The sequence below is a fragment of the Thalassophryne amazonica genome, chromosome 10 (assembly GCF_902500255.1).
Source record: "Thalassophryne amazonica chromosome 10, fThaAma1.1, whole genome shotgun sequence".
Taxonomy (NCBI): domain Eukaryota; kingdom Metazoa; phylum Chordata; class Actinopteri; order Batrachoidiformes; family Batrachoididae; genus Thalassophryne; species Thalassophryne amazonica.
Window position 1 is genome coordinate 83,301,443 of NC_047112.1, and position 25,050 is coordinate 83,326,492.

Genomic DNA, 25,050 nt, shown 5'->3' on the forward strand with positions numbered 1-25,050 from the left:
TTATTGATAACTGGCCTTCGTTCTTGTCGATCTTGTCTGAGAACATAGATAGAGCTCTACAGGGAGGGTAACATTAGGAATCTACAGCAGGCCACGGAGCAGGTGATTAGAGACCCTGCAAGGCTTATGATAAATGTGGGTGTGGAATCCATTAGCTTAGCGGGAATTTAGTGCAGAAAATCCACTATGGTGACAGTGTAGTTTATTTGCCAGGGAGGGAATTTCAACAAGTTGAGACTGTGGCCTGTTTCCGTAGTCATGTCCATAAAAATTGTAGAGGGATATGCTTTCCAAACTTAATACCCATTACTATATTGGATGATGTTGAAATTGAGGATGGCCCAGTGGTTGTTCCAGCAATAGTAAAGATTTCGTGTCTGCTACCTACACCGTGCGTAGAATGTCTTAAACCTAAACCTACTTCTAGGCATCTTATATATGCTACTCTGGAACCACCCCTAAACCCAAATAGTTCACCTGTCAACCCCACTGAGTTCCTTAGACTGGGTCTCATTAACATAAGATCACTGTCCTCAAAATCATTGTTGATCAATGATCTAATTATTGATCATCACTTAGATATGATTGGGCTATGTGAAACCTGGCTTACACCTACAGCTGTCCTCCCCTTAAATGAGGCCTTGCCCACCAGCATATACATTTAGTCACGTCCCTTGTGATGCGAAGCAAGGCGGGAGTGTTGCTCTTATTTCTAAATCTAGGTGTAGCTTATTAGCTATTGGGGGTTACAAATATCACTCGTTTGAGCATCTGATTCTCCACTTTGCTCAGGATATTACACATTGCCAAGGTCAGAAGAATAAAAATCAGTCATATTACTTTGTCACTGTATATAGGCTTCCTGGCCCATATTCTGAAGTCTTAGATGAATTTGGTGCGTTCATCTTTAACTTGTCAACTAGTGTAGATAACATTCTGATCATTGGTGACTTTAACATTCATATAAATAAGCCTTCTGATCCCCTCTGCAAATCATTTATGGAAATTGTGGATGCATTAGGATTTCGGCAATGCATTCGGGATTCGACGCACATTAGTGGAAATAACCAGGATCTGGTTCTCGCACGTGGTATTGCTGTCACGAATATTGACATCATGCCTCTTACATCAGTGGTGTCTGATCACTCACTTATTAAGTTTACAGTTTCGCTGCCATGTTTAGTGGAACAACAACCTTACATATCATTACGGCGATGCATCAACTCCTCAACTAAGACTGAACTCAAACTCTTAGATAGACTTGTGGATAGTTTAAACTCAGTGCTCAAAACTACACTCGACATGATTGCACCACCTGTGTTAAAACCGCGCTCCCCCAAATCACAGTCACCTTGGTTCACTGATTATCTGCGTGACCTCAAGCATAAAGCAAGAGGTCTAGAACGGAAATGGCGTAGTTCAGAATTAGAAGTATTTCACCTTGCGTGGCGTGATGCTATCTTAGACTATAAGCATGCATTATTGGCTACAAAGCAGACTTACTACTCTGATTTGATCAACAAAAACAAGCATAACTCAAAGTTCTTGTTCGACACGGTGGTAACACTTATGCATGGACAACCACCTGTAGTTTGCTCTCCTTTTATAGCACAAGATTTCCTGGATTACTTTGGGAAGACAATAGAAGACATCAGGTTAAACATATCCCGGCATGCCTTAACCCAGCCACTACACCCTGCTATTGAGGTGGGCGCCACTACTGAGGTATTACCTAGATTTACAGAATTTGATAGTATCTCACTAGGCATGCTGACAAAACTTGTAATGTCAACAAAAAGCACAACCTGTTTATTTGATCTTATACCAACAAAACTGTTTAAGGACCTGTGGCCCACTCTTGGGCCGACTGTGCTGGAAATTATTAATCTTTCTTTAACTTCTGGATCTGTTCCTAAATGTTTCAAATCTGCAGTGATTAAACCATTACTTAAGAAACCTAATCTTGACCCTTGTGTATTGACAAACTATCGGCTGATATCAAATCTATCATTTCTCTCTAAAATTCTGGAAAAAGTGGTGTCACGGCAACTCATAGACTATCTTACTGAGAATAATCTCTTTGAGCCACTGCAGTCTGCTTTTAGAAAATATCATTCCACAGAGACGGCTCTCACTACTAAAGTGGTGAATGATCTTCTGCTTACAATGGATTTGGACACCACTACGGTTCTTTTGCTGTTAGATCTCAATGCTGCATTTGATACAGTGGATCATCATATTCTACTTGATAGGCTGGAAAATCATTTTGGGATTACTGGGAGTGCCCTTGCATGGCTGACGTCATACTTGACCAGTCGTTCTCACTGTGTTTTGTACAATAACACTACCTCTAACCTTAGTGACATGAAATTTGGGGTTCCACAGGGGTCTGTCTTAGGCCCCCTGCTTTTATCCTTTTATATAGTACCCTTTGGGCACATATTGCAGCGTTTTGGGATTACCTTTCACTGCTATGCTGATGATAGTTATACATGCCGATAACTGCTTGTAATCTCGTTCACATAAAATCCTTAGAAGATTGCCTTGCAGCAGTGAGAAGTTGGATGTCTAGATACTTCCTACTTTTAAACTCTGATAAGACTGAAATCAAATCAAATCAATTTTATTTATATAGCGCCAAATCACAACAACAGTTGCCCTAAGGTGCTTTATATTGCAAGGCCATACAGTAATCACAGAAAAACCCCAACGGTCAAAACGACCTCCTATGAGCAAGCACTTGGCGACAGTGGGAAGGAAAAACTCCTTTTTAACAGGAAGAAACCTCCACCAGAACCAGGCTCAGGGAGGGGCAGTCTTCTGCTGGGACTGGTTGGGGCTGAGGGGAGAGAATCAGGAAAAAGACATGCTGTGGAAGACAGCAGAGATCAATCACTAATGATTAAATGCAGGGTGGTGCATACAGCTTTAGCAAAAAGGAAAGTTTTAAGCCTAATCTTAAAAGTAGAGAGGGTGTCTGTCTCCCTGATCCGAATTGGGAGCTGGTTCCAGAGGAGAGGAGCCTGAAAGCTGAAGGCTCTGCCTCCCATTCTACTCTTAAAAACCCTAGGAACTACAGGTAAGCCTGCAGTCTGAGAGCGAAGCGCTCTATTGGGGTGATATGGTACTAAGAGGTCCCTAAGATAAGATGGGACCTGATTATTCAAAACCTTATAAGTAAGAAGAAGAATTTTAAATTCTATTCTAGAATTAACAGGAAGCCAATGAAGAGAGGCCAATATGGGTGAAATATGCTCTCTCCTTCTAGTCCCCCGTCAGTACTCTAGCTGCAGCATTTTGAATTAACTGAAGGCTTTTCAGGGAACTTTTAGGACAACCTGATAATAATGAATTACAGTAGTCCAGCCTAGAGGAAATAAATGCATGAATTAGTTTTTCAGCATCACTCTGAGACAAGACCTTTCTAATTTTAGAGATATTGCGCAAATGTAAAAAAGCAGTCCCACATATTTGCTTAATATGCGCATTGAAGGACATATCCTGATCAAAAATGACTCCAAGATTTCTCACAGTATTACTAGAGGTCAGGGTAATGCCATCCAGAGTAAGGATCTGGTTAGACACCATGTTTCTAAGATTTGTGGGGCCAAGTACAATAACTTCAGTTTTATCTGAATTTAAAAGCAGGAAATTAGAGGTCATCCATGTCTTTATGTCTGTAAGACATTCCTGCAGTTTAACTAATTGGTGTGTGTCCTCTGGCTTCATGGACAGATAAAGCTGGGTCTCATCTGCGTAACAATGAAAATTTAAGCAATGCTTTCTAATAATACTGCCTAAGGGAAGCATGTATAACTCCATAATTAACCTTAGTCTGTGAAGAAGACTCCCCATTTACATGAACAAATTGTAATCTATTAGATAAATATGATTCAAACCACCACAGCACAGTGCCTTTAATACCTATGGCATGCTCTAATCTCTGTAATAAAATTTTATGGTCATCAGTATCAAAAGCAGCACTGAGGTCTAACAGGACAAGCACAGAGATGAGTCCACTGTCTGAGGCCATAAGATCATTTGTAACCTTCACTAATGCTGTTTCTGTACTATGATGAATTCTGAAACCTGACTGAAACTCTTCAAATAGACCATTCCTCTGCAGATGATCAGTTAGCTGTTTTACAACTACCCTTTCCAGAATTTCTGAGAGAAAAGGAAGGTTGAAGATTGGCCTATAATTAGCTAAGATAGCTGGGTCAAGTGATGGCTTTTTAAGTAATGGTTTAATTACTGCCACCTTAAAAGCATGTGGTACATAGCCAACTAATAAAGATAGATTGATCATATTTAAGATCGAAGTATTAATTAATGGTAGGGCTTCCTTGAGCAGCCTGGTAGGAATAACTCAGAACAATCGGAGAGAAAGAGTCTAACCAAATACCAGCATTACTGAAAGCAGCCGAAGATAACGATCTGTCTTTGGGATGGTTATGAGTAATTTTTTCTCTAATATTTTATTATATCTAAATTTTATTAACAAAGAAAGTCATGAAGTCATTACTAGTTAAATTTAAAGGAATACTCGGCTCAATAGAGCTCTGACTCTTTGTCAGCCTGGCTACAGTGCTGAAAGGGTTAGGGTTAGAAACCTGGGGTTGTTCTTATTTTCTTCAATTAGTGATGAGTAGTAAGATGTCCTAGCTTTATGGAGGGCTTTTTTATAGAGCAACAGACTCTTTTTCCAGGCTAAGTGAAGATCTTCTAAAGTGAGACGCCATTTCCTCTCCAACTTATGGGTTATCTGCTTTAAGCTGCGAGTTTGTGAGTTATACCACAGAGTCAGGCACTTCTGATTTAAGGCTCTCTTTTTCAGAGGAGCTACAGCATCCAAAGTTGTGCTCAGTGAGGATGTAAAGCTATTGACGAGATAATCTATCTCACTCACAGAGTTTAGGAAGCTACTCTGCACTGTGTTGGTATATGGCATTGGAGAACATAACAAAGAAGGAATCATATCCTTAAACCTAGTTACAGCGCTTTCCGAAAGACTTCTCCTGTAATGAAACTTATTCCTCACTGCTGGGTAGTCCATTAAAGTAAATGTAAATGTTATTAAGAAATGATCAGACAGAATGGGGTTTTCAGGGAATACTGTTAAGTCTTCAATTTCCATACCATAAGTCAAAACAAGATCTAAAGTATGATTAAAGTGGTGGGTGGACTCATTTACATTTTGAACAAAGCCAATTGAGTCTAATAATAGATTAAATGCAGTGTTGAGGCTGTCATTCTCAGCATCTATGTGGATGTTAAAATCGCCCACTATAATTATCTTATCAGAGCTAAGCACTAAGTCAGACAAAAGGTCTGAAAATTCACAGAGAAACTCACAGTAACGACCAGGTGGATGATAGATAACAACAAATAAAACTGGTTTTTGGGACTTCCAATTTGGATGGACAAGACTAAGAGTCAAGCTTTCAAATGAATTAAAGCTCTGTCTGGGTTTTTGATTAATTAATAAGCTGGAGTGGAAGATTGATGCTAATCCTCCCCCTCGGCCCGTGCTACGAGCATTCTGACAGTTAGTGTGACTCGGGGGTGTTGACTCATTTAAACTGACATATTCATCCTGCTGTAACCAGGTTTCTGTAAGGCAGAATAAATCAATATGTTGATCAATTATTATATCATTACTAACAGGGACTTAGAAGAGAGGACCTAATGTTAATAGACCACATTTAACTGTTTTAGTCTGTGGTGCAGTGAAGGTGCTATATTATTTTTTCTTTTTGAATTTTTTATGCTTAAATAGATTTTTACTGGTTGTTGGTGGTCTGGGAGCAGGCACCGTCTCTACGGGGATGGGGTATTGGGGGGATGGCAGGGGGAGAGAAGCTGCAGAGAGGTGTGTAAGACTACAACTCTGCTTCCTGGTCCCAACCCTGGGTAGTCATGGTTTGGAGGGTTTAATAAAATTGGCCAGATTTCTAGAAATGAGAGCTGCTCCATCCAAAGTGGGATGGATGCCGTCTCCCTGTGATAAACTCATCGCCCCCCTTAATATTTTTTTCTGGCGCCAGGCCTGCCCTGTTCTGTGGAATGATCTCCCTGCGCCAATAAAACAGTCAGATTCTGTGGAGATTTTCAAGTCCAGACTTAAGACGCACTTATTTTCCCTTTCATATGGCTTGCATACTGGCACAGTTTTGTTTTACGCTTTTTACTCTTTTAATTAATTTATTAGTAATTGGAGCGGGCTGCAGCCTCAACTTTACCTAAATTCTGGGTCTTTTAGTGAAGTTTAGTGCTAGTGGCCGGCGATCACCTTAGTATTTCTCTGTTTTTCTTGTTTTTTTTAATGCTGGCAAATTATACAGTATTTTTTTGTCTTTCTGATGCTTGATTCTGTTTTTTTTCTCTGTTTAAGGTGCCGCTCCATCCAGAGATGGGAGTTGTATTCCTGTTGGCAATCCTCCTGTCCTGTGCGCCAATAGCATTTCTTGTATATTCGTCCGTGAATTGTTCTGTAATTTATGTTTGTAGCATGGCCCAAGCAGAGGGTCACCCCTTTGAGTCTGGTCTGCTTGAGGTTTCTTCCTCAGAGGGAGTTTTTCTTTACCACTGTTGCTCTGGGGGTTGGTAAGGTTAGACCTTACCTGTGTGAAGCGCTTTGAGGCAACTCTGTTGTGATTTGGCACTATATAAATGAAAATAAATTGAAATTGAAATTGAAGGTATGAGGGCTGGTGCTGATTGGGTTATGCGCTGCCCTGACCTACCAGAAAATTGGCAAGACAGCTGCTACCAGAACCACAACTCCATAACTGTCCGTCATGATAAACGAGATGGGCAGGGCAGTCCAATCTCACCCTGTGTTAGCTTTTGAACTCAAACGCAAATTGGAAAACATCTCGGAGCAAATATCTGCCTTGCAAAGGAAGATGTTGGAGACCAGGGAATATTCCTAAATTGGATTTCGATGGTCAGAGGAGCCGCAAATGGAATTTCTGTGTCTCTCTGCCAAACACAAAACATGGCAGTCTTATCAGCTACCGAAGGTCAAAACACCCCGCTTGTTTCTCCTCCAGAAGGATTCAACGGCCTTGGTGAAGCATTTGGCTCCCCTCTTATCTGCCCTTATGCCGTCCCCTACAGTCTGCTGTTGTCAAGGCAACCCCAGACTTTATGCACACATGGACAGAGACTGATACAAACTCATTTGCACACATGACGCAAGCCTTCCCCCTCCCACCACTACCACCCCCCCTTGTGTTTCTGTCCCTACTACCGCTCCCCCCGGCCTCCGCTCTGCCACTCCGGGAGGCTTCGCGGCACATAGCTGCAGCGCCCCCATTCAACTCCCCCCCATACTCCCATTGCCTCAATTCAGATGACGGACTGTTTCAAAGTTTAGCGTACATAAACAATCAAATATATATGTGCGGTTGTTTTAATTCTGATGTGTGCCATTATTATGTTCAACTAGTACTAATTGTGGATCAATTACTGTGTTTGTTGTTTGAGGTAATTGGGTGTGATATGAATTGCCCTTTTAGGGATCAATAAGGTTGTTTGAATCTTGAATCTTGACATTTGGTGCAGATATCTTCAGTCACCAAATGACAGCAATCCAATGAATGATATGTCAGCACCCATGTGACTTCTCTACCACAAATTAGACCTTATCGTCCAAGGTTTACATATCTCATATATCATACATATTGCACATGTGAGTACATAATGTACATAATGTTCTTGATGTACATAATGTTCTTGATGGATGGATGGTTTAAAAGCAATATATCCAGTGGCGTTTGAAAAAGCTGCTTACGTTGGATAAAGAACTTGATGATTTGACCTGCAGGACTCTCTCCTTCAGCAGTGCAAGCTGTCATCCAGAGGCTGTACAGGGCGGGAGACAAGCCTGTGATGACATGTGACCTCTTGGATGCTGGTACATTGTCTGAAATATTATACACAAAGGTAATATCTATCTGTCTGTATTTTAAAAGTACTTGTCACAAGCAACTTCCCATTTTCACAAAATTGTTCTCACAAGATCGATTGAATCCACTGCTTTTGTTTTCTATGTAGATCGTGTAGTTGGTGATGCAACCGCCACGTTCATCCCTGGGAAGTTCTGCCCAGATCACTTCCACTTTCTTCCCATCAATCCTCTGTTGGGCGCTTGGACCACATTGTGGGACTGAAAATGGAAAAAAAAAAAACAAATAAAATGTCTGACATTACTGACAGCAGCGATCAGGGATCAAATCCTGAAATCCACTACACCCACTCAGCTATAGTCACCATGAAACATGATGAAAAATAGGATTTGAATACAAGCAGGACAATCCCACTGGAGTTAATGCCCCGTCTTCCACCTGACACAAAGCAGTGCATAGCACAGTGCAACTGTCATTATTCATTTCTAACAGTTGAGTAAGTCTTACACCTACCTCGTATGTCTTTAAATCACAAATTAGCATTTCCAGCGCTGAAAGGGAAAATATGACAAGATGTTTTTTACGTCTCCCTTGCATTTTCAGTTTTCGAGATATAAAATAACCTTTTTTCAGGAAACAAAGGACCTTTGGTGTAACGCAAGTCAAACTATAATTAGAAGTAATTAAAAGACTAATTAATGATTTATCTGACTTTTTGTTTATGTCACTGGCACACGCACGCAAGAAACAGTGTCTAAAAATGCATACCGTATTTACTCCATTAAAGCCCCCACCGCTTATTAAATGCCCCCTGATTTTTTGGGACATTGCATGTAGTGAAATTGTGAATTCCTGAGAGAAAAAAGTAAAATGAAAATGAAATAATCCTACCTCATTGCCACAAAATCTCATTAAGTCTATTTTGGATTCCATGTTGCTTATGCTTCCCTATCATGTGAATGCCTGCTGTTATCCTTTCCTGGAACCATTTTATCAGCTCCTCTTCAATGTCCTGATAACACACTTTCTCTCCCCCACCAGGCAGACGTTTTGCTGTTTTGGCCAGGATTGCAGGCTTATCCTTGTTTCTTGCACCACTCCCGGGTGCATTTCCTATTGAGTATGAAAATCCAAGCAGCATGCTGCTTCCCCTTCTCTTCTGCTTCTTTCAGAAGATTTAGCTTGAACGCTGCTGAGTAGCAACGTTTGCTTGGAGCCATTTTATGTAATTGTGTAGCAACTATTGCATGCAGAAAAACAAAATTTGTTTCAAGTCTGAGCTGCTTCTTGCATACAGCATTCCTGGATGCAAGCGATTGTCAATATACACTCCCTTCATTAAAATTGCAGGCTCCCAGGTTGTTTAATGGAGTAAATGCAGTATGTGTGGGAGGTACACAAAAAATAACTTGAAAAGTGACCAAAGACTACACCAGGAGTCATACGGAAATGCCCAAGTGCACCCATGAGCATAATGGTCTTAAAATGAGATGGGGTCAAGGTGCAGTACTCGTGGAAACGGCACTATAGGCCAACAAATACATAGTTTCAAGTCGAGTTTGAGGGTTGTTCTGGCTTTTATAATATTCAGGTACATAAACAAGGGTTCATGCGCATATACACTGCTTGTACACACAACAAAACTGAATTGAAAACAACCGTGAAACAATAAAAGTTTGCAGATGCTTTGAAGCGTAGGTGCAGAACTGTTTTCTCATCAGAAAACCTTTCACTTTGTTAAACTGCTGCTGCACCACTGCTCTTAAAGGGAATGACAGATTCTAATCTGATTGTTTTAACTCACATCACATACAAATCATGACTGTAATTAATTAAGAGACTAAATACTTAATCTTTGTACCCTAATTCTGCACCCTCTAAATAGCAAAGGTGAGTAAGATATGCCCAAATTGCACTCACTCTATGTGCTTCAAAGAATTCCCTTTAGTATATCCAGATAGTCCAGCATCTTAACCTCTGATCCATCATGATTACACAATGGGTAAAAGTCAACTTCATAATTTTGCTGCTGTGTTCCAGCTGTCTCAATATTATCATATCAAGGTTTAGTTAGAGTTAATTTCAGCATGAAATAATGTAGATTGTACCTGACTCCAGAATGCTGACACCTGTAAATGTGGTTCTGCTGACTGAGTTCTCATCGTAAAGCACAGACACTGCTCCATGATAGCACTCAAATGGTTTCATATCTGCAGAGGAAATAAAATTATGTACACAGTGAAGAGTAGCATTTATGTACTGTGCATCCTGAAAGTATTTGCACCACTGCACTTTTGTTTATGTTGCGGCCTTATTCCAAAATGGATGAAATTCATTTTTTCCTCAAAATTCTACACACAGTACCCCATAATGACAATGTGAAAAGTTTTTTGTTGAGATTTTTGCAAATTTACAAAAAAACAAACAAACAAACAACAACAACAAAAAACCTAAGAAATCACATGCTCATAAGTATTCACTGTCAACTGTGGCACCTTACATATAGACAGGTGTGTGCCTTTCCAAATCATTTCCAATCAACTGAATTTACACCAGGTGGACTCCAATTAAGCTGTAGAAAATTTCAATGATGATCTGTGGAAACAGGATGCACCTGAGCTCAATTTTAAGCTTCATGGCAAAGGCTGTCAATACTTATGTACATGTGATTTCTTATTTCTTTTTTATTTCTTTTTTTTATTTTAATAAATTTGCCAAAAAAACAAAGCAAAAAACAAAACAAAAACAAACAGTTTTCATGTTGTCATTATGGGGTGTTGTGAGTAGAATTTATTCCATTTTGGAATAAGGCTGTAACATAAAATGTAGAAAAAGTGAAGCGCTATGAATACTTTCTGGATGCACTGTATGTATATATCTAAATGTGTCTATGAATAAACTCCAAATCCTCCACACGCAAACCCCTCTAAACACACACCTCCTCAGCCTCCCCCACACCCCTTACAAATATTTTATGCACACCCCCCAAAAGATTAAAGCTAAATGACAAAGGATTAAAGGTCAGATGTCAAGCTCAGCGATCAACCGTAAAGGTCAGCAATCAATATTAAAACTCAGTGAGCAGGATGCATCTGGAGTGGCAAGAAAAGTATGTCAACTCTTGAGATATTACACATCTGAATGTTGGCATGACCAAAAAAAAAAAAAAAAAAATGTAAAATGATGTCCATTAAACTCACAGTAAAAAAGGATCTCAACTACATGATATAAATGAAACAAAAATATAAGAGCCGAAATGATGGGTTGCATAAGTAACTGCATCCTTTAGTGTGACACAAGTAAATCATTACTATTCTCAAAAAATTGACTGCAAGAATGAGACAAATGAGGAAACACACCCATAAAACCTTGATGAATGCTCCTGTGGCTGCGATCTGAAAAATTGTACATAGTGTAAGTTTTGCATTTTGCATCACCGCTCCCAGCTTCGCAGTGAGGCAGAGAAGGGTTTTCATACAACAAAACAGATCAAATCAACGCTTGTATCTCCCATATCTATCATTTCATCATAAAGCTGTATGACTGGTGATGTAAAATGCAAAGCTTGCACGATGGACAATACATGTAACTCAAATCACGACAAATGCCTACAAAATCTCACACCCGCGCATTGCCCGGGTACACTGCCAGCTGCATATATTTGGCTCCAAACATCAATATGGCCAGTATGAATATTTAAACTTTAACTGCAGTTACTATCACTCCAAGAGTCCCACCTGTGACGACAGTGCGGGTGTGTTTCCTATCCAGTCTGACCCATCTGAGCTCCTCCAGCTTGTGGCCCTGTGGGTACCACTCCACCACATAACCATGGGGTCCTGGTGCAGTTTCAGGCTTTCTCCAGGAGATGGTGACATTGAGCTTAGCTGTTTTGACTCGCACATCCAACGGAGGCTTGGCTAAAAAAAACAAAAAAACAAAAAACAAAAAAACAAGGTGCATGCCGGTCATATTTGTGTGCTGTACCCAGTTGTTTTGGTTTTGTTTATTTATGTATTGTCTTACCGTTGGTGTGAGGGGTTGTAATTTTGGCAGGAGGAGACGTCCCTTTGGAGTTGTGAGCATGTACTGTCATTTCACAGCCGGCACAGGACGGGACGATGTAACTGCTGGCAGTGGCGCTGATGTTGAAGACTGATCTCTTGTCCTGGTTGAAAACTGTGATTGTGTATTTTGTGATCTCCCCTCTCATACAGAACTGTTCATCACCTGCAGCAAGAAACAGCTATACTGACTTAAATAAAATCTCTGAAACACATGCAATTGATTGTTTTGAGTTGGATATACCAAATGAAATGCCTACAAATTTAACAGTTAATTTATGTTAAATAAACATTTATATTATTTCATTGAAATAAATTAGCATTTGCTTAACAAATTATATTTCTTGAAATATACTTCAAATGTTTTGCAAATGTCAATCAGAATATTTGGAAAGGACTAATGTACTTAATATTTTTACTTAGATTTACCAAGATCATCAAGGATATTTTAATGATTCACAGATTTTTAATTTACTCAGTATTTTTAATACTCAGTATTGTAGTGTAAACCTGTTTCACCGAGAACATTGAGTAGTTTTTAGAGTGTATATAATAAAGACTCGCGCGCCCCCACCCCCCCCCCCCCAGCCATGCAAATGCGCACGCACACACACACACACACACAAAAACACACTTCAATTTTTCTTTGTTTTTGTCAAAATGAAACTTTAACACACACATATTTAACTTTAATTACAGTTTCCCCTTTTTTCTTTGGCTCATCAAAGAAAAAACAATGTTCTTTTAATATTGTTATTATTTTTTAGTATGTGAACTTCTAATTTTAACAGCCGCAGAGCAGACAAAACCTCACAACCTCCCAGTGATCTTTGCTGAACACGAGGTTGGGGTTGGGTTAGATCACTGAATGCGGACATGGCCAACTCTGATAAGATCCAGAGTAAAGAGACAGGAAACATAAGGTGCAGTCTCAAAAAAAAAAAAAAAAAATTATATACTGCAAAAAACTAACAAAAAGTTTTTTGTTAGTTAATTCTGAAAGTGAAAACTTTCTGTATTCTCAACTCATTGCAATATAAACTGAAATGCTTCAAGCATTTTATGTTAAAAACTGAAAAACAGCTCAAAATATTAGAATATTTAATTCCAAATTGAGTAAGTCAGTGTTTCTGTAGTATAAATACCATGAATCTGTTCGGTACACACTACCATAATCACGGGGAAGACTGCTGACTTGACAGTTTTTTTCCAGTAGACACTCAGTGACAGCCTCCATATGGAGTTTAAGCCACAGAAGGTCACTGCTGAAAGCACCTGACTGTTCACAAAGTGCTGCATGAAACCATATTCATGGAAAGTTGCCTGGAAGGGAAAAGTGTGGTCGGAAAAGATGTACAAGCAACAGGGATGACTGCAACCTTCAGACGATTGTCAAGCAAAGCTTCATGAGGAGTGGACTGAGGCTGGAGTCAGTGCATCAAGAGTCAACACACACAGACTGTCCAGGAAACGTGCCAAAAGTGTGCATTCCGAATACCGAACCACTCCTGAAGCAGAGACAATGTCAATTTTTTTTATCTGTGCTAAGGAGAAAAAGAGCTGCACCATTGCTTAGTGGTGAATGTAAATTTGCATTGTAATCCAATTACATTTGTTCCAGAAATCTGATTGGTTAATCATTTGAGATTTCAGACCATAAAAATAGCACGATGACGGTGGAAATATATTCGACTGTTTCACATTACTCCGCACCTTGACCGCGCACATTGCTACACAGATGTCAGTAATGGCGCTGTCAGCTGAGAGTGAGAGAAACTCTCGGAGTGACGACGCTGCCGAAATGGATGAATTTAAGATATCATACGAAAGGATTGCTATGGATCCTGCTCACAGAATTTCCAGTTTGCATGAAGATGTTGCAACGGTAAGCTTTGATGAGCCGACCACACCCTTTGTCTACGTAACAGTTTTTATATTATGCAGATTAAGATGTAGCCTTCAGTGCTGAAGCGGTCTTTCGCTGAAAACATGGATCTGTGCAAACGCTGGAATTGGATTAGAATGGGAATAACCCCCTTGTGTCTGATGATTTGCAGGCGTTGATGCTGGATTACGGTCGCAAATATCCGTAAAACTCATATTGCGGCAGTGCAATCCAGCATTAACGTCCACAAATCATCAGACACAACAGGATTATTCCATAATTTCATTTGGAAGTCAAGGTCCTGGAGTCTGGAGGAAGAGTGGTGAGGCATAGAATTCAAGTGGCTTAAGGTCCAGTGTGAAGTTTCCCCATCAGTGATGATTTGGGGTGCCGTGCCTCTGCATGGTGTTGGTCCACTATGTCACAAAAATGGGGTTTTTTGTGACCCGCATTTTGTGACCCCATCACAAAAAGCACCCCATTTTTGTGACGATATCACAAACCCATAGATTAACTGTCTTTTTGTAATGCCATCACAAACTGGTGTGAGACTGGGTTGAAGTCAACACAGTCATTTACCAGGAGGTTTCTGAGCACTTTGTGCTTCCATCTGCCGACAAGCTTTATGGAGATGCTGATTTGCCTTTCCAGCAGGGACTTGACACCTGCCCACAGTGATGAGCTGGAGGCCGTTCGCTATCAGCGCAACCTGGACCTTCATTAACACCTCGGCAGTGCCACAGACTGATCACCTCCACGCCAAGCAGCACTAATGCAGAAATTAATTCAAAAAGGAGCCTCAATCAAGTCTCGAGTGCATAAATCAACACACTTTCAGAAATTTGACATTTCTGCATTATAAAATCCTTTTTTGCACTGAATTTATGAAATATTTAATATTTTGAGATCCACTTTTTCTAGTTTTTTGACCTGCAGGCCATAATGCTCAAAATTAGAATTAAAGACAAACCCTGAAACACTTCAGTTTACATGTAATAAGTCTAAAATACATCAAATTTTCACTTTCTAGAATAACTGACAAAAAAAAAAAAAAATCTTGAGCTTTTTCATGATAGTGCAACTTTTCAGATGCATCGTATGATTTTCGCTGAATGCCGCGAGCGTTGACGGGACTTTGGGATTTGCTGAGAAGCTAAATCATTTCTGTCAGCTCCTTCTCTTCTTGTAAACTGAAACTGCGGCCTGAGGTTTCACTTGCCTCTACTGTTCAAAGTGACAGAAAACAAGTGTCTGTGTGTGTGTGTGTGTCTGGAGCATGAGGTAGGCGAAGGTGATGTGTGAATTGAGTGCGGCTGCAGGAGTGTTTAGAAGTGGTCAAGATCTGACCTTCAGCTTATGCAGAACATACGAGTGAAACAGGAAGGCGAGAGTAGGAGACAAAGGTTAGAAAAGCGAACATCTATACAGGACTGTTAATTCTTCCCCCAGTTCTTTCTGTAATACTGCCCCTTACAAAGTACAAACTCAAACTATTCTGCACTTTTAAATTTAATCAAAGTCACAGCAAAAATAATCAGCCTGGGCCCTGCAAGAACTTCTCTTACAGACAAGATCTGCTCTTATAGAACAATGGATACAAGCAGTTTTTATACGGATTACATACATGTGTAATAGAGGTGGACCTTATTTAGCAAAATCCTTCTCTTATTGGCCCCCATAGGCATTAAAGGGAGGTCCATCCCCCTGCCCCAGGCCCTAGCAATAATGGGACACATATGATTTATAATTGTAATCTAACTCTCTTTATCCTAAGTGGTACAGACTGGTTAAATCCAGTTCTACATGCATATACCAAGAAAGAACAAAGGAAAGTTAGAATAAGAATGAAATTAAAAGTATAAACCTAAATAAAAATAACTACCTTAATGCCAAAACAAGTGCAGAAAACAAATAAAACCATAATTGAACACAAATATATCTAACAAGGGGGTGCTGAGGCCATGGTTCTCGACCGGAAAAAGGTGCTTTGCCCTCTTCAGGTCGGTGGAGTGTCCTTGCCTCAAGTGGAGGAGTTTAAGTATCTCAGGGTCTTGTTCACGAGTGAGGGACGGATGGAGCGTGAGATCGATAGACGGATCGGTGCAGCATCTGCAGTGATGCGGTCGCTGTATCGGACCGTTGTGGTGAAGAGAGAGCTGAGTAGGGGGGCAAAGCTCTCGATTTACCGATCGATCTATGTTCCGATCCCACTATGGTCAGGAGATTTGGCTCATGACCGAAAGAATGAGATCGCGAGTACAAGCGGCCGAGATGAGTTTCCTCCGCAGGGTGGCTGGGCGCTCCCTTAGAGATAGGGTGAGGAGCTCGGTCACTCGGGAGGAGCTCGGAGTCGAGCCGCTGCTCCTCCACGTCGAAAGGAGTCAGTTGAGGTGGCTCGGGCATCTTTTCCAGATGCCCCCTGGATGCCTCGCTGGAGAGGTGTTCCGGGCACGTCCCACTGGGAGGAGGCCCCGGGGAAGACCCAGGACACGCTGGAGGGACTACATCTCTCGGCTGGCTTGGGAATGCCTTGGGGTTCCCCCGGAGGAGCTGGGGAGGTGTGTGTGGATCGGGAGGTCTGGGCGGCTTTGCTTGAGCTGCTGCCCCCGCAACCCGACTCTGGATAAAGCGGAAGAAAATGGATGGATGGATATATCTAACAAGACTGACAGGTCAAAAGTGAAGAGACGTGGAGATGCTGAGAAGATATGTGCATGATACTCCATCATACATAATTTAAAGGTCAAATACACATTTTTATAACCTCAAATAAATAAATAAATAAATAAATAAAGCCTCTAAGTGTTTAACTCACCTTGGGTGATTTTTTTTTCCATATGCAAGAAATATTGTTTCAAAACTTGCTACAAAAGGACATACCCCATTGTGCACACACTGAACACTGCATGGTACAGTCAGGTCCAGAAATATTTGTGACTGTGACACTTATTTTGTTGTTGTTGTTGTTGTTGGTAAGGGCCCCTTCACACATAATACGAATGTGGTCGAATTGCGCATGAAGCAGGAATCATATGCAATACATGTAAAATCGTAGCTGCCTCCAATGCCTCGTACACCTGTTGTTACACTATTTGCGCACACCAGCGGCTGAAAGACAGAGTGTGCTCTGTGTGAGCCCATCGAACCCTCTCATGGCAGGTGTCGGCCAAATTCCAGCTGACACGCACGAAGATCTAACAAAGTTCTCATGGCACTTAGAAAATGTGTGGCCATTCGCACTATTAGCACGACAACAGTCAGCAGACGATCACTGTCGAGCTGGATGTGAAATTTGTCTAAGTGCCCCCACGAGTGCCCCCACGAGTGTGGTTTGCAAACAGACACAGTGACACATTGGTGTGTGCGCTGAACTGACAGGGGGTGTGTGGAGATCTGTGGTTCTGGATGCCACAGCTGGGGAACACATATCCTGTTTGGACAGACATGAACTAACAACTGTCCACTGTGACGTGCATGTGTCTGCTTGCTGTCCTCATGTGGACATACATATAAACATATACTGCTGTTGCAATGGGCTGCAGTGAGCGACCACACGCCGGGCACATTGACAGGCTACCCTAGGTGAAACGGACCATCAGATCATAACACGAAGTGGGCAATCTGAATGTCATGTCACCCACGTGAGCTCTGTTCCATATGACGCAGTGTCAGTCCTGCGGCACGCTGTCCACAAGACATGCGTGTTGGGCAGGACACGTGCATGGGGCCAGCTCGACACGCCACCAGCAGATGTGGACATGATCAGAGCGCACTGCTTCTCATTCATGTCATTTCATGACTGTACGTCTGTGACCATGGGTCATCTACAGAGGAACAGAGGGATCATACTTGTATTGCCTGCTTGAGAAGAGGGATTCAATAAAATGCAGTGTTTTTATATGGTGTGTGGTTTTATTTTTTCTTAAATACATCCATGTCCTTCTTGATATCAGGCATTTTCCCGCACCTTTTATAGGACAGTGATGGTAGCTCAGTGGTAAAGTTTCTGGCTGGAAATCAGATCTTTTGGAAATTGCAGGTTCGAATCCCATGAGTGCCATTTATTTTTAATTTTTTTTTTTTTTTTTTCACAGCAGCTGCTCGCACTGTGTTCCCGTGTGCACAAAACCATCACAGCAGCATCATTCACACCTGCTATTTGGCTCGATGTTTTCGTGGTTCGCTCATACGAGCTGTTCCGCTGTAATTCCCCCTGAGTTGTATTTATTCGTACTATGTGTGAAGGGGCCCTAAATTTTGCTTCTGTACATGCAAATAATGAAGTTGAAATTCCACAATAAAGATATTCTTGCACAGTAGACATTAAATTTTAAGTTGAGACATTGAACAAAAATATTACATTCACCATTTAGTGATTACAGCCAGTTTTACACACATAATCTGTCCATTTTCGAAGGTCACAATGCATTGGAAAAACTAAATATAAGCATTCTTGTTCATATACATCATAATTTTTACAGCCTGTATTCTTTAGACAAGTCAGGGGATGGATACATGAACATTTCCAAGACAGTGACTATGTCTTGGACTTCATTTACCTCAGTTATTAAGAAATACAAACAGTATGGTACTGAGTGGTAAATCTGCCCGGAGGCAGATAGTGCATAGTGCAAGTTTTGCATTTTACTTCATCACTCACAGCTTCATAGCGGAGGAGAGCAGAGAAGTAAAACAGATGAAATCTAGACTTGCATCTCTCATGTGCCTTCTGTAGCTGAACTTTCAGTTCTTTTTAAGAAAGTTCTTCTCGATGCCATTACGACGCTGGATAAGTGGAGCTTGTGCATATTTTTAAAAATATAAATAAACAGCTATAATTCCTAAATGGTTTATGTGATATTTTTAGTTAAACCCCTTAAATTAAAGCTAAAAGTGTATACTACCAGCATATCATAATTGGTCATGTCAACTCCATTGTGTTGCTGGACAGAGGCAAGCCCTCGTCCCCTTTCAATGCTGGAGTGCCATGGGCCCTGTGGGTTACCAGCTCAGTTAAAACCCAAGGAAAAATGGCCATTTTCGGCATAAAAATGGGCGCTACTTCCAAACAAACAAATCTATGCCAATAATTTTTGGGATGGGAAAAATGTCAATGGCCAATACTGTGTCTTTGTTAAATTCAAAGAAAAGTTATCAGACAGTTTTTGAGGAAACTGGGTCCAAATACCCAAATTGGCTGTTTTCTACATAAAAATGGCTGCCATTTCCAACCGAACAAATCTATGACTACAATTTTTTGACATGAAATATGTCAATGACTCATCTTACGCCCTTGAGAAATTAGAAAAAAGTTATCAGTTTTTGAGATAATTGCCTTTAAGTGGTCAAAATGGCTACTTTCATCATAAAATGACCACTATTTCCAAACAAACAAATCTATGACAATGATTTCTAGATGGGAACAATGTCAATGACCCATACTACACCCTTTCCAAATTACAAAAAAATTAGTTTTTGAGATATCGCAATATACGGACGCCGCCAACTATGACGGACGCTGTTCCACGACATAAGGTTAGTGGGCTATCGGGCAGTAACTCCCCTCCCCCCTCCACAGCCCAAATAATTATGGACCTGATTGTACAGTGCAGTGTTCGTTGTGTGCACAGTGGGGTAAGTGGGAGTGAAGTTCTAAATGAAGTAAAAACTGTGTTTCTGAACCTAACAACTGATTAATAACGTTGCATTTTCTGAGCATTTGCCACACATAATAGTGATATTATGTGCAGCAAAGTTCCCATTGGGACTATTTATGTCATGGTACAACCACCATATGTACCATGAAACCAGGCTCTGTTAGTTCCCAGGGATTTATGTTGGAGTCAACAATGTTCACAGGAGGACGTGTTTCTTCTCTAAGAGTACTTTGAATGTTAACCAGCGGAGTTGTGGTGCACAGCTTGGTGGAAATTCTGGGCTTCAAAGGGAGCCAAGGAAGCGTACTATGAAGGCACTGAGGGTACACAAAGCATTTGTTGAAGGGTCACTAGACCACACCATCTGTGGTCTAGTGACCCTCAGTGTGTTTACAGAGAAATCAAGGTGCTGTGTTCTTCCAAATGTAGTACACCTCATCCCATCGCAGTAATGGTAAAAAGATGGTGCATTCCTGATAGATGATACTATTGTTATGTTCCATTAGGCAGGCTACTTTGAGCATGTGTATAAAGCTGATCCCCTACCAGAATGCTCGACACCTTCAGTGCTAAGGTTTTTCATAAGTCAGCCATGAATAGTTTAGCCAGTGAGGTTCACTGACCTTAATTGTGACTTCTGTGGAATCAATGAATACCCTGATTGCCAGGTCTGAACAACTGAGAGTTGAAGTGTCCAGGTTTGAGATTGTCCTGGATCAAGATGAAGATCTAGGCATTCAATCACTTCTTGGATCCTGCCAACAGAAGTGGCTCTGGATCTTCAGCCATTGAGATCAAGAAATGCCTGGAAAAAACTTACGGAGTCATGAGGCTGCTAAACAGAGGTGTGTGGCTATACCAAGAGAAATATCAAAGCCAACATGATGGGTTGCATAATTAATGATCCCCTTTGGTATAACAAGCATAAATAATCAGTTTTATTGCCAGTATTCTTCAGACAAGTCAGGAGATGGATACATGAACATTTCCAAGTCAGTGAATATGTCTTGGGCTTAATTTGCATCAGTCTTGAAGAAATACAAACAGTACAGTACTGTATGGCAACTCTGTCTGGAGAAGGCAGCTCTCAAATATAACGCAATGCTAAAATACCCTCGGCCATGAGCATAAAAATAGGAAACAGAATGTGACCTCTTGACCCCTTAAAATAGGTCAAGGCTAGCCATTTTTGAACTTGTCCAAGGTCTGTTTCCCAAGAATGTTCCCTGTGAATTTGAAGACCCTGAAAGTAATAGGACTGGAGTTATGATGAGCACAGACAAGACGGACGGATGGACCTAGAGTCTTCGTCTATTTTGGCCATTGGGTAAAATGAAGTGACTGTGCAAGAAGTGAAGAAACACCAGCAACCCAGAAGAAGATATGGGCCTCTGTGGCTGTGATTGAAGAAATGTGCCATCCACCATCCTGTTCTCTGGACCCTGTGAGGATGTAGTCCTGTTGTGTTTGTGTCCTGTGACGTCTCTGGTGATCCGAATAGTCCGAGTCATGGGAGAAGCTCTAATGTAGGAGGTCAGCGGGTACAGTAGCGGCAGCGTCTCAGGGATCAGGCTGCTCTGAGGAGGTCGGCTGTGAGGAGGAATCTGACGTGGATGTGGCGACGTCAGCACTCTGTTCCAGCAGCTCCTCAACGTCCACGAACATGGACTCGTCCTCCTCCTCCTCAGTGACGCTGGAGTTACTCGGCTGGATCTGGAGCGCCCTCTTTCCCTGTGTGGGATGGCGTTAACGGTGAAAAGCACTGCAGGAACCATCTTTTTCGTTTTTACTTCACTTCTGATACTCTGTGTGCTTCTTACCCTGTGTGCTGCTATACGATATGCACTGCTGGAACCTCAATTTCCCTGAGGGAGTCTTCCCAAGGGATCAAAAAAGTTCTATCTAATCTAATCTCTAATCTGATTTTTGAGCAAATCTCCATGTGATTACCTCGACTCTGGAACACTCCTTAGCCCATTTACTGTTTGCAGGATCTGGCACACCACTGAGCATGCAGCACTGGAAAAGCATCCAGAATCTACAGCAACATAAAGAGGAGGACTGCTGAGCAACATGGCAATAAACCTACAAAATGATTTAACAGTAACCCCCCCCCCCCCCCCAAAAAAAAAACAGGAATGTGGTGTTAATCAAAACTTAATGAACTAATTTTCTTAAAAACCTATTGAAGAAGCATTTAATATTTGGGACAGATCTATAAAAGGGATGAAACAATGAAATACAAAACATGCATCCAATTTACAGTACAAGTACTTGTGTAGGGCCAATTCATTGATCTTATTATTTAGGTTTCTTTTTTAAAATAACAAAAGTGATAAAAGTGTTTATAAGGAAAGTAGTGAGTGCTGGTTTAAATTTGGGATAGTGGATGGGGTTCACTTACCTTGTTTCACTGCTGAGCTCTGACACACACACAGCACACACAGTAGGCTCAGACACAACACAGCACACATGAGGAGCAGTGGCAGTCTGCTCTCTTCTGGAAAGCATCAAACAAAAATCAGCAGTCACATTTACAATACAAGAACTTGTTCCTATTCTATTTAAACATATAGCCAGAAGCTTATCATTTGTTAACTCAGGCAAATGGTTCTATTTTTTCTGCCTCTTTTAGCAGGATTACTGAAACTCTATAAATGATTTCAGTGGTGCTAGATGGTGCTCTAAAGCACCAGCATGTAAAAACCCCACAGATTTCCTCCCAACAATTACATTTTTTTTTCAGTGTTTACCATGAGCTGCATGACAAAAAAACAAAACAAAACAAAAAACCACAAACCCAAAACCCTCATCTGTGGGAGCAGAATGGACAGACTCTAAATGTTTCTTTGAGCATTGTGCTTTTATTATGGTGCACATTTTAAGTTTGTTTTGTATTGTTGCACAGAAACAAAACCTACACAGCATGTTTCTGGATAAACTCTCTGGTATAAAGAGCCCCCCTGTACCCTCCCAGCACTCTTCTGCAGGAAATACTGTAATTAAATAAATCGCATATGACACAGAGTTTAGCATCACGAGGAATGTGGAGGGAGGAATTTCTGGAATGTCACTGCTACTAGTCCCCTCCAGGAATTATTACATTTTGCGGCGTACTGAGATGAAGGGACTTATTTGGCCATTCCAACCATAAATTTTGTTTTTCCAATCAAACCTGGTCAAATTTGTCTGGCTAGTCACCACACGACAGAACTGCCTTGGGTCCTGGATACTAACCACTCAGGCAAACCCAATGTAGGCATAAAAAATGAAATGTCTGTCCAAATTTACAGTCCCAGCTACAGTCCAAATCTGTAGCTGAGTCTTCGGCAAGGGCGGTCACATCTCATCCTCTCTCCTCTCCTTTGTGTTTTTCTATCTCTGCTCCAACCTTCAAAAGTCCCAACTTCACCAGAGTGTGAATTCTTCAAGTGAATTATATTTGGAATAACCATGGAATTGATCATCTGGTCTCTCAACGCTATTGACACCATTGTTTCAACAAGGAAATCAAGGCTGGGGGACCCTGTGTGCCCAGATGGATCCTATCCTATATTCTTGATGCCTGGGAGAAATGGCGCGTTGCGTGCTTGGCACCACTCTCCGTGGAAGACGTCAAAGATTTATTCTATTTGCTTTTAAGGTAATTCTAAATCTTATGTAATGACAGAAGGTCATTAAAGTCACAGATCTGGCAACTGCTTCTGACGGATTGTTTGTTGCTGTGACTCCACTCTGAACTTCACACGGTTGTATACGCTTCTTTTATTTCTGTTTAGCACCCTTCTGGTTATTAATTGTATCTACTCTACAGTCCTGTTGTGAATCGCTAGCAGTTAGCATTCGCTAGCGGTTAGCATTCGCTAGCTAGGTCGACCCCTCCCCTCTCTGTCGTTACTTTTTCTAGCTGTTTTTTTTTTTTTACCCGTTTAAATACTTCTGTTGTTTTTCAGTTGAACTGCTGTGAATTTTAAGTAATTATTTTACTCCTGTGTAAAATCTTAGGAGTGGCTAGCATTTTCGCTAGAGGTTAGCTTCGTTAGCTATTTCAGACCCCGTCATCATTTTTTTCATTTCATTTTTTTACACTCCTGTTAGTTAATTAACTGTTTAGTGTATTTTATAGCTGCTGCTTTTTTACCTGTTTAATACTTCTTAGTTTTTCAGTGTAACTGCTGTGAATTTTAATTAATTTATTTGCATCTGTGTGAGCCTTAGGAGTGGTTAGCTTATCCATTATTGGTTAGCTTGTGTTTGCTTGGCTATATTCTTGAATTTCTTAGTGTACAAAGTACACTACTGATTCTACTTTACACCCTCCGTAAATCCTGCGTGATGTTGGAAGATAGGGTGGCTCTCTTAGAGAGCCATGTCCGTAAGTTAGAGCAGCTTCTTAGCTCAGTGGAGTTAGATGTTATGGGCACTCCAGATGAGGTTAGTGTTGGGCCGGCTAGCGAACCCATTAGCATCAGCTTAGAACGCCGGCTGTGGAGGCCGGCTTTCGAACTGTGGCTAGGCGGAGGAAGCCCCGTAGGGCTTGGTGCCCGGTTGTGGCACCCCAATCACACTCGCCAGTGAGAAATGTGAATCGGTTCTCCCCCTTGGATTTGCCAGATGTGAATTCTCTGAGCCCACAAGTGACTTTCCACTCCTGTCTCCAGGCCGAAACACCGGACTTCAGTGATAGGGGATTCTATCACCCGCAAAGTCAGGTTACGACGCTGGCTGATGTTAAATGCATTCCTGGGGCCAGAGCTCCCGACACTGCATCTCATCTTAGGGTGCTGACGCTGCAGAAGGGAAGACAGATGAAGGAACCATGACATGAGATATAGTCATATAGTTATTCACGTTGGCACCAATGATATCAGGATGAAGCACTCAGAGGTCACAAAAATGGACATAGAGAGGACTTGTGACCTTGCCAGAAAGATCTGTCGGCATCGATTAATACTCTCTGGTCCCTTCCCCTCCCAGGGTACTGATGAGGCGTTTTAGCAGGCTGACATCGTTAAATAGGTGGCTGGCGCAGTTTTGTAGACAGCAAGGCTTTAGCTTTATTGATAACTGGCCTTCGTTCTTGTCGATCTTGTCTGAGAACATAGATAGAGCTCTACAGGGAGGGTAACATTAGGAATCTACAGCAGGCCACGGAGCAGGTGATTAGAGACCCTGCAAGGCTTATGATAAATGTGGGTGTGGAATCCATTAGCTTAGCGGGAATTTAGTGCAGAAAATCCACTATGGTGACAGTGTAGTTTATTGCCAGGGAGGGAATTTCAACAAGTTGAGACTGTGGCCTGTTTCCGTAGTCATGTCCATAAAAATTGTAGAGGGATATGCTTTCCAAACTAATACCCATTACTATATTGGATGATGTTGAAATTGAGGATGGCCCAGTGGTTGTTCCAGCAATAGTAAAGATTTCGTGTCTGCTACCTACACCGTGCGTAGAATGTCTTAAACCTAAACCTACTTCTAGGCATCTTATATATGCTACTCTGGAACCACCCCTAAACCCAAATAGTTCA

The 25,050-nt window shown here is 41.3% G+C and overlaps 1 protein-coding gene across 1 annotated transcript in view; it reads right to left on the bottom strand.

Moving 5' to 3' along the window:
• The window catches only part of il12rb2 (interleukin 12 receptor, beta 2a), a 62,503-nt gene that overhangs the window by 5,848 nt on the left and 31,605 nt on the right, over positions 1 to 25,050 (bottom strand). The window contains exons 13-14 of the mRNA XM_034180374.1: positions 12,129 to 12,143; positions 7,799 to 7,930 (exon numbers count right to left, since the gene is read on the bottom strand). Coding sequence (XP_034036265.1) covers positions 7,799 to 7,930; positions 12,129 to 12,143 — 147 coding nt within the window. The remainder of the gene's footprint in view (positions 1 to 7,798; positions 7,931 to 12,128; positions 12,144 to 25,050) is intronic.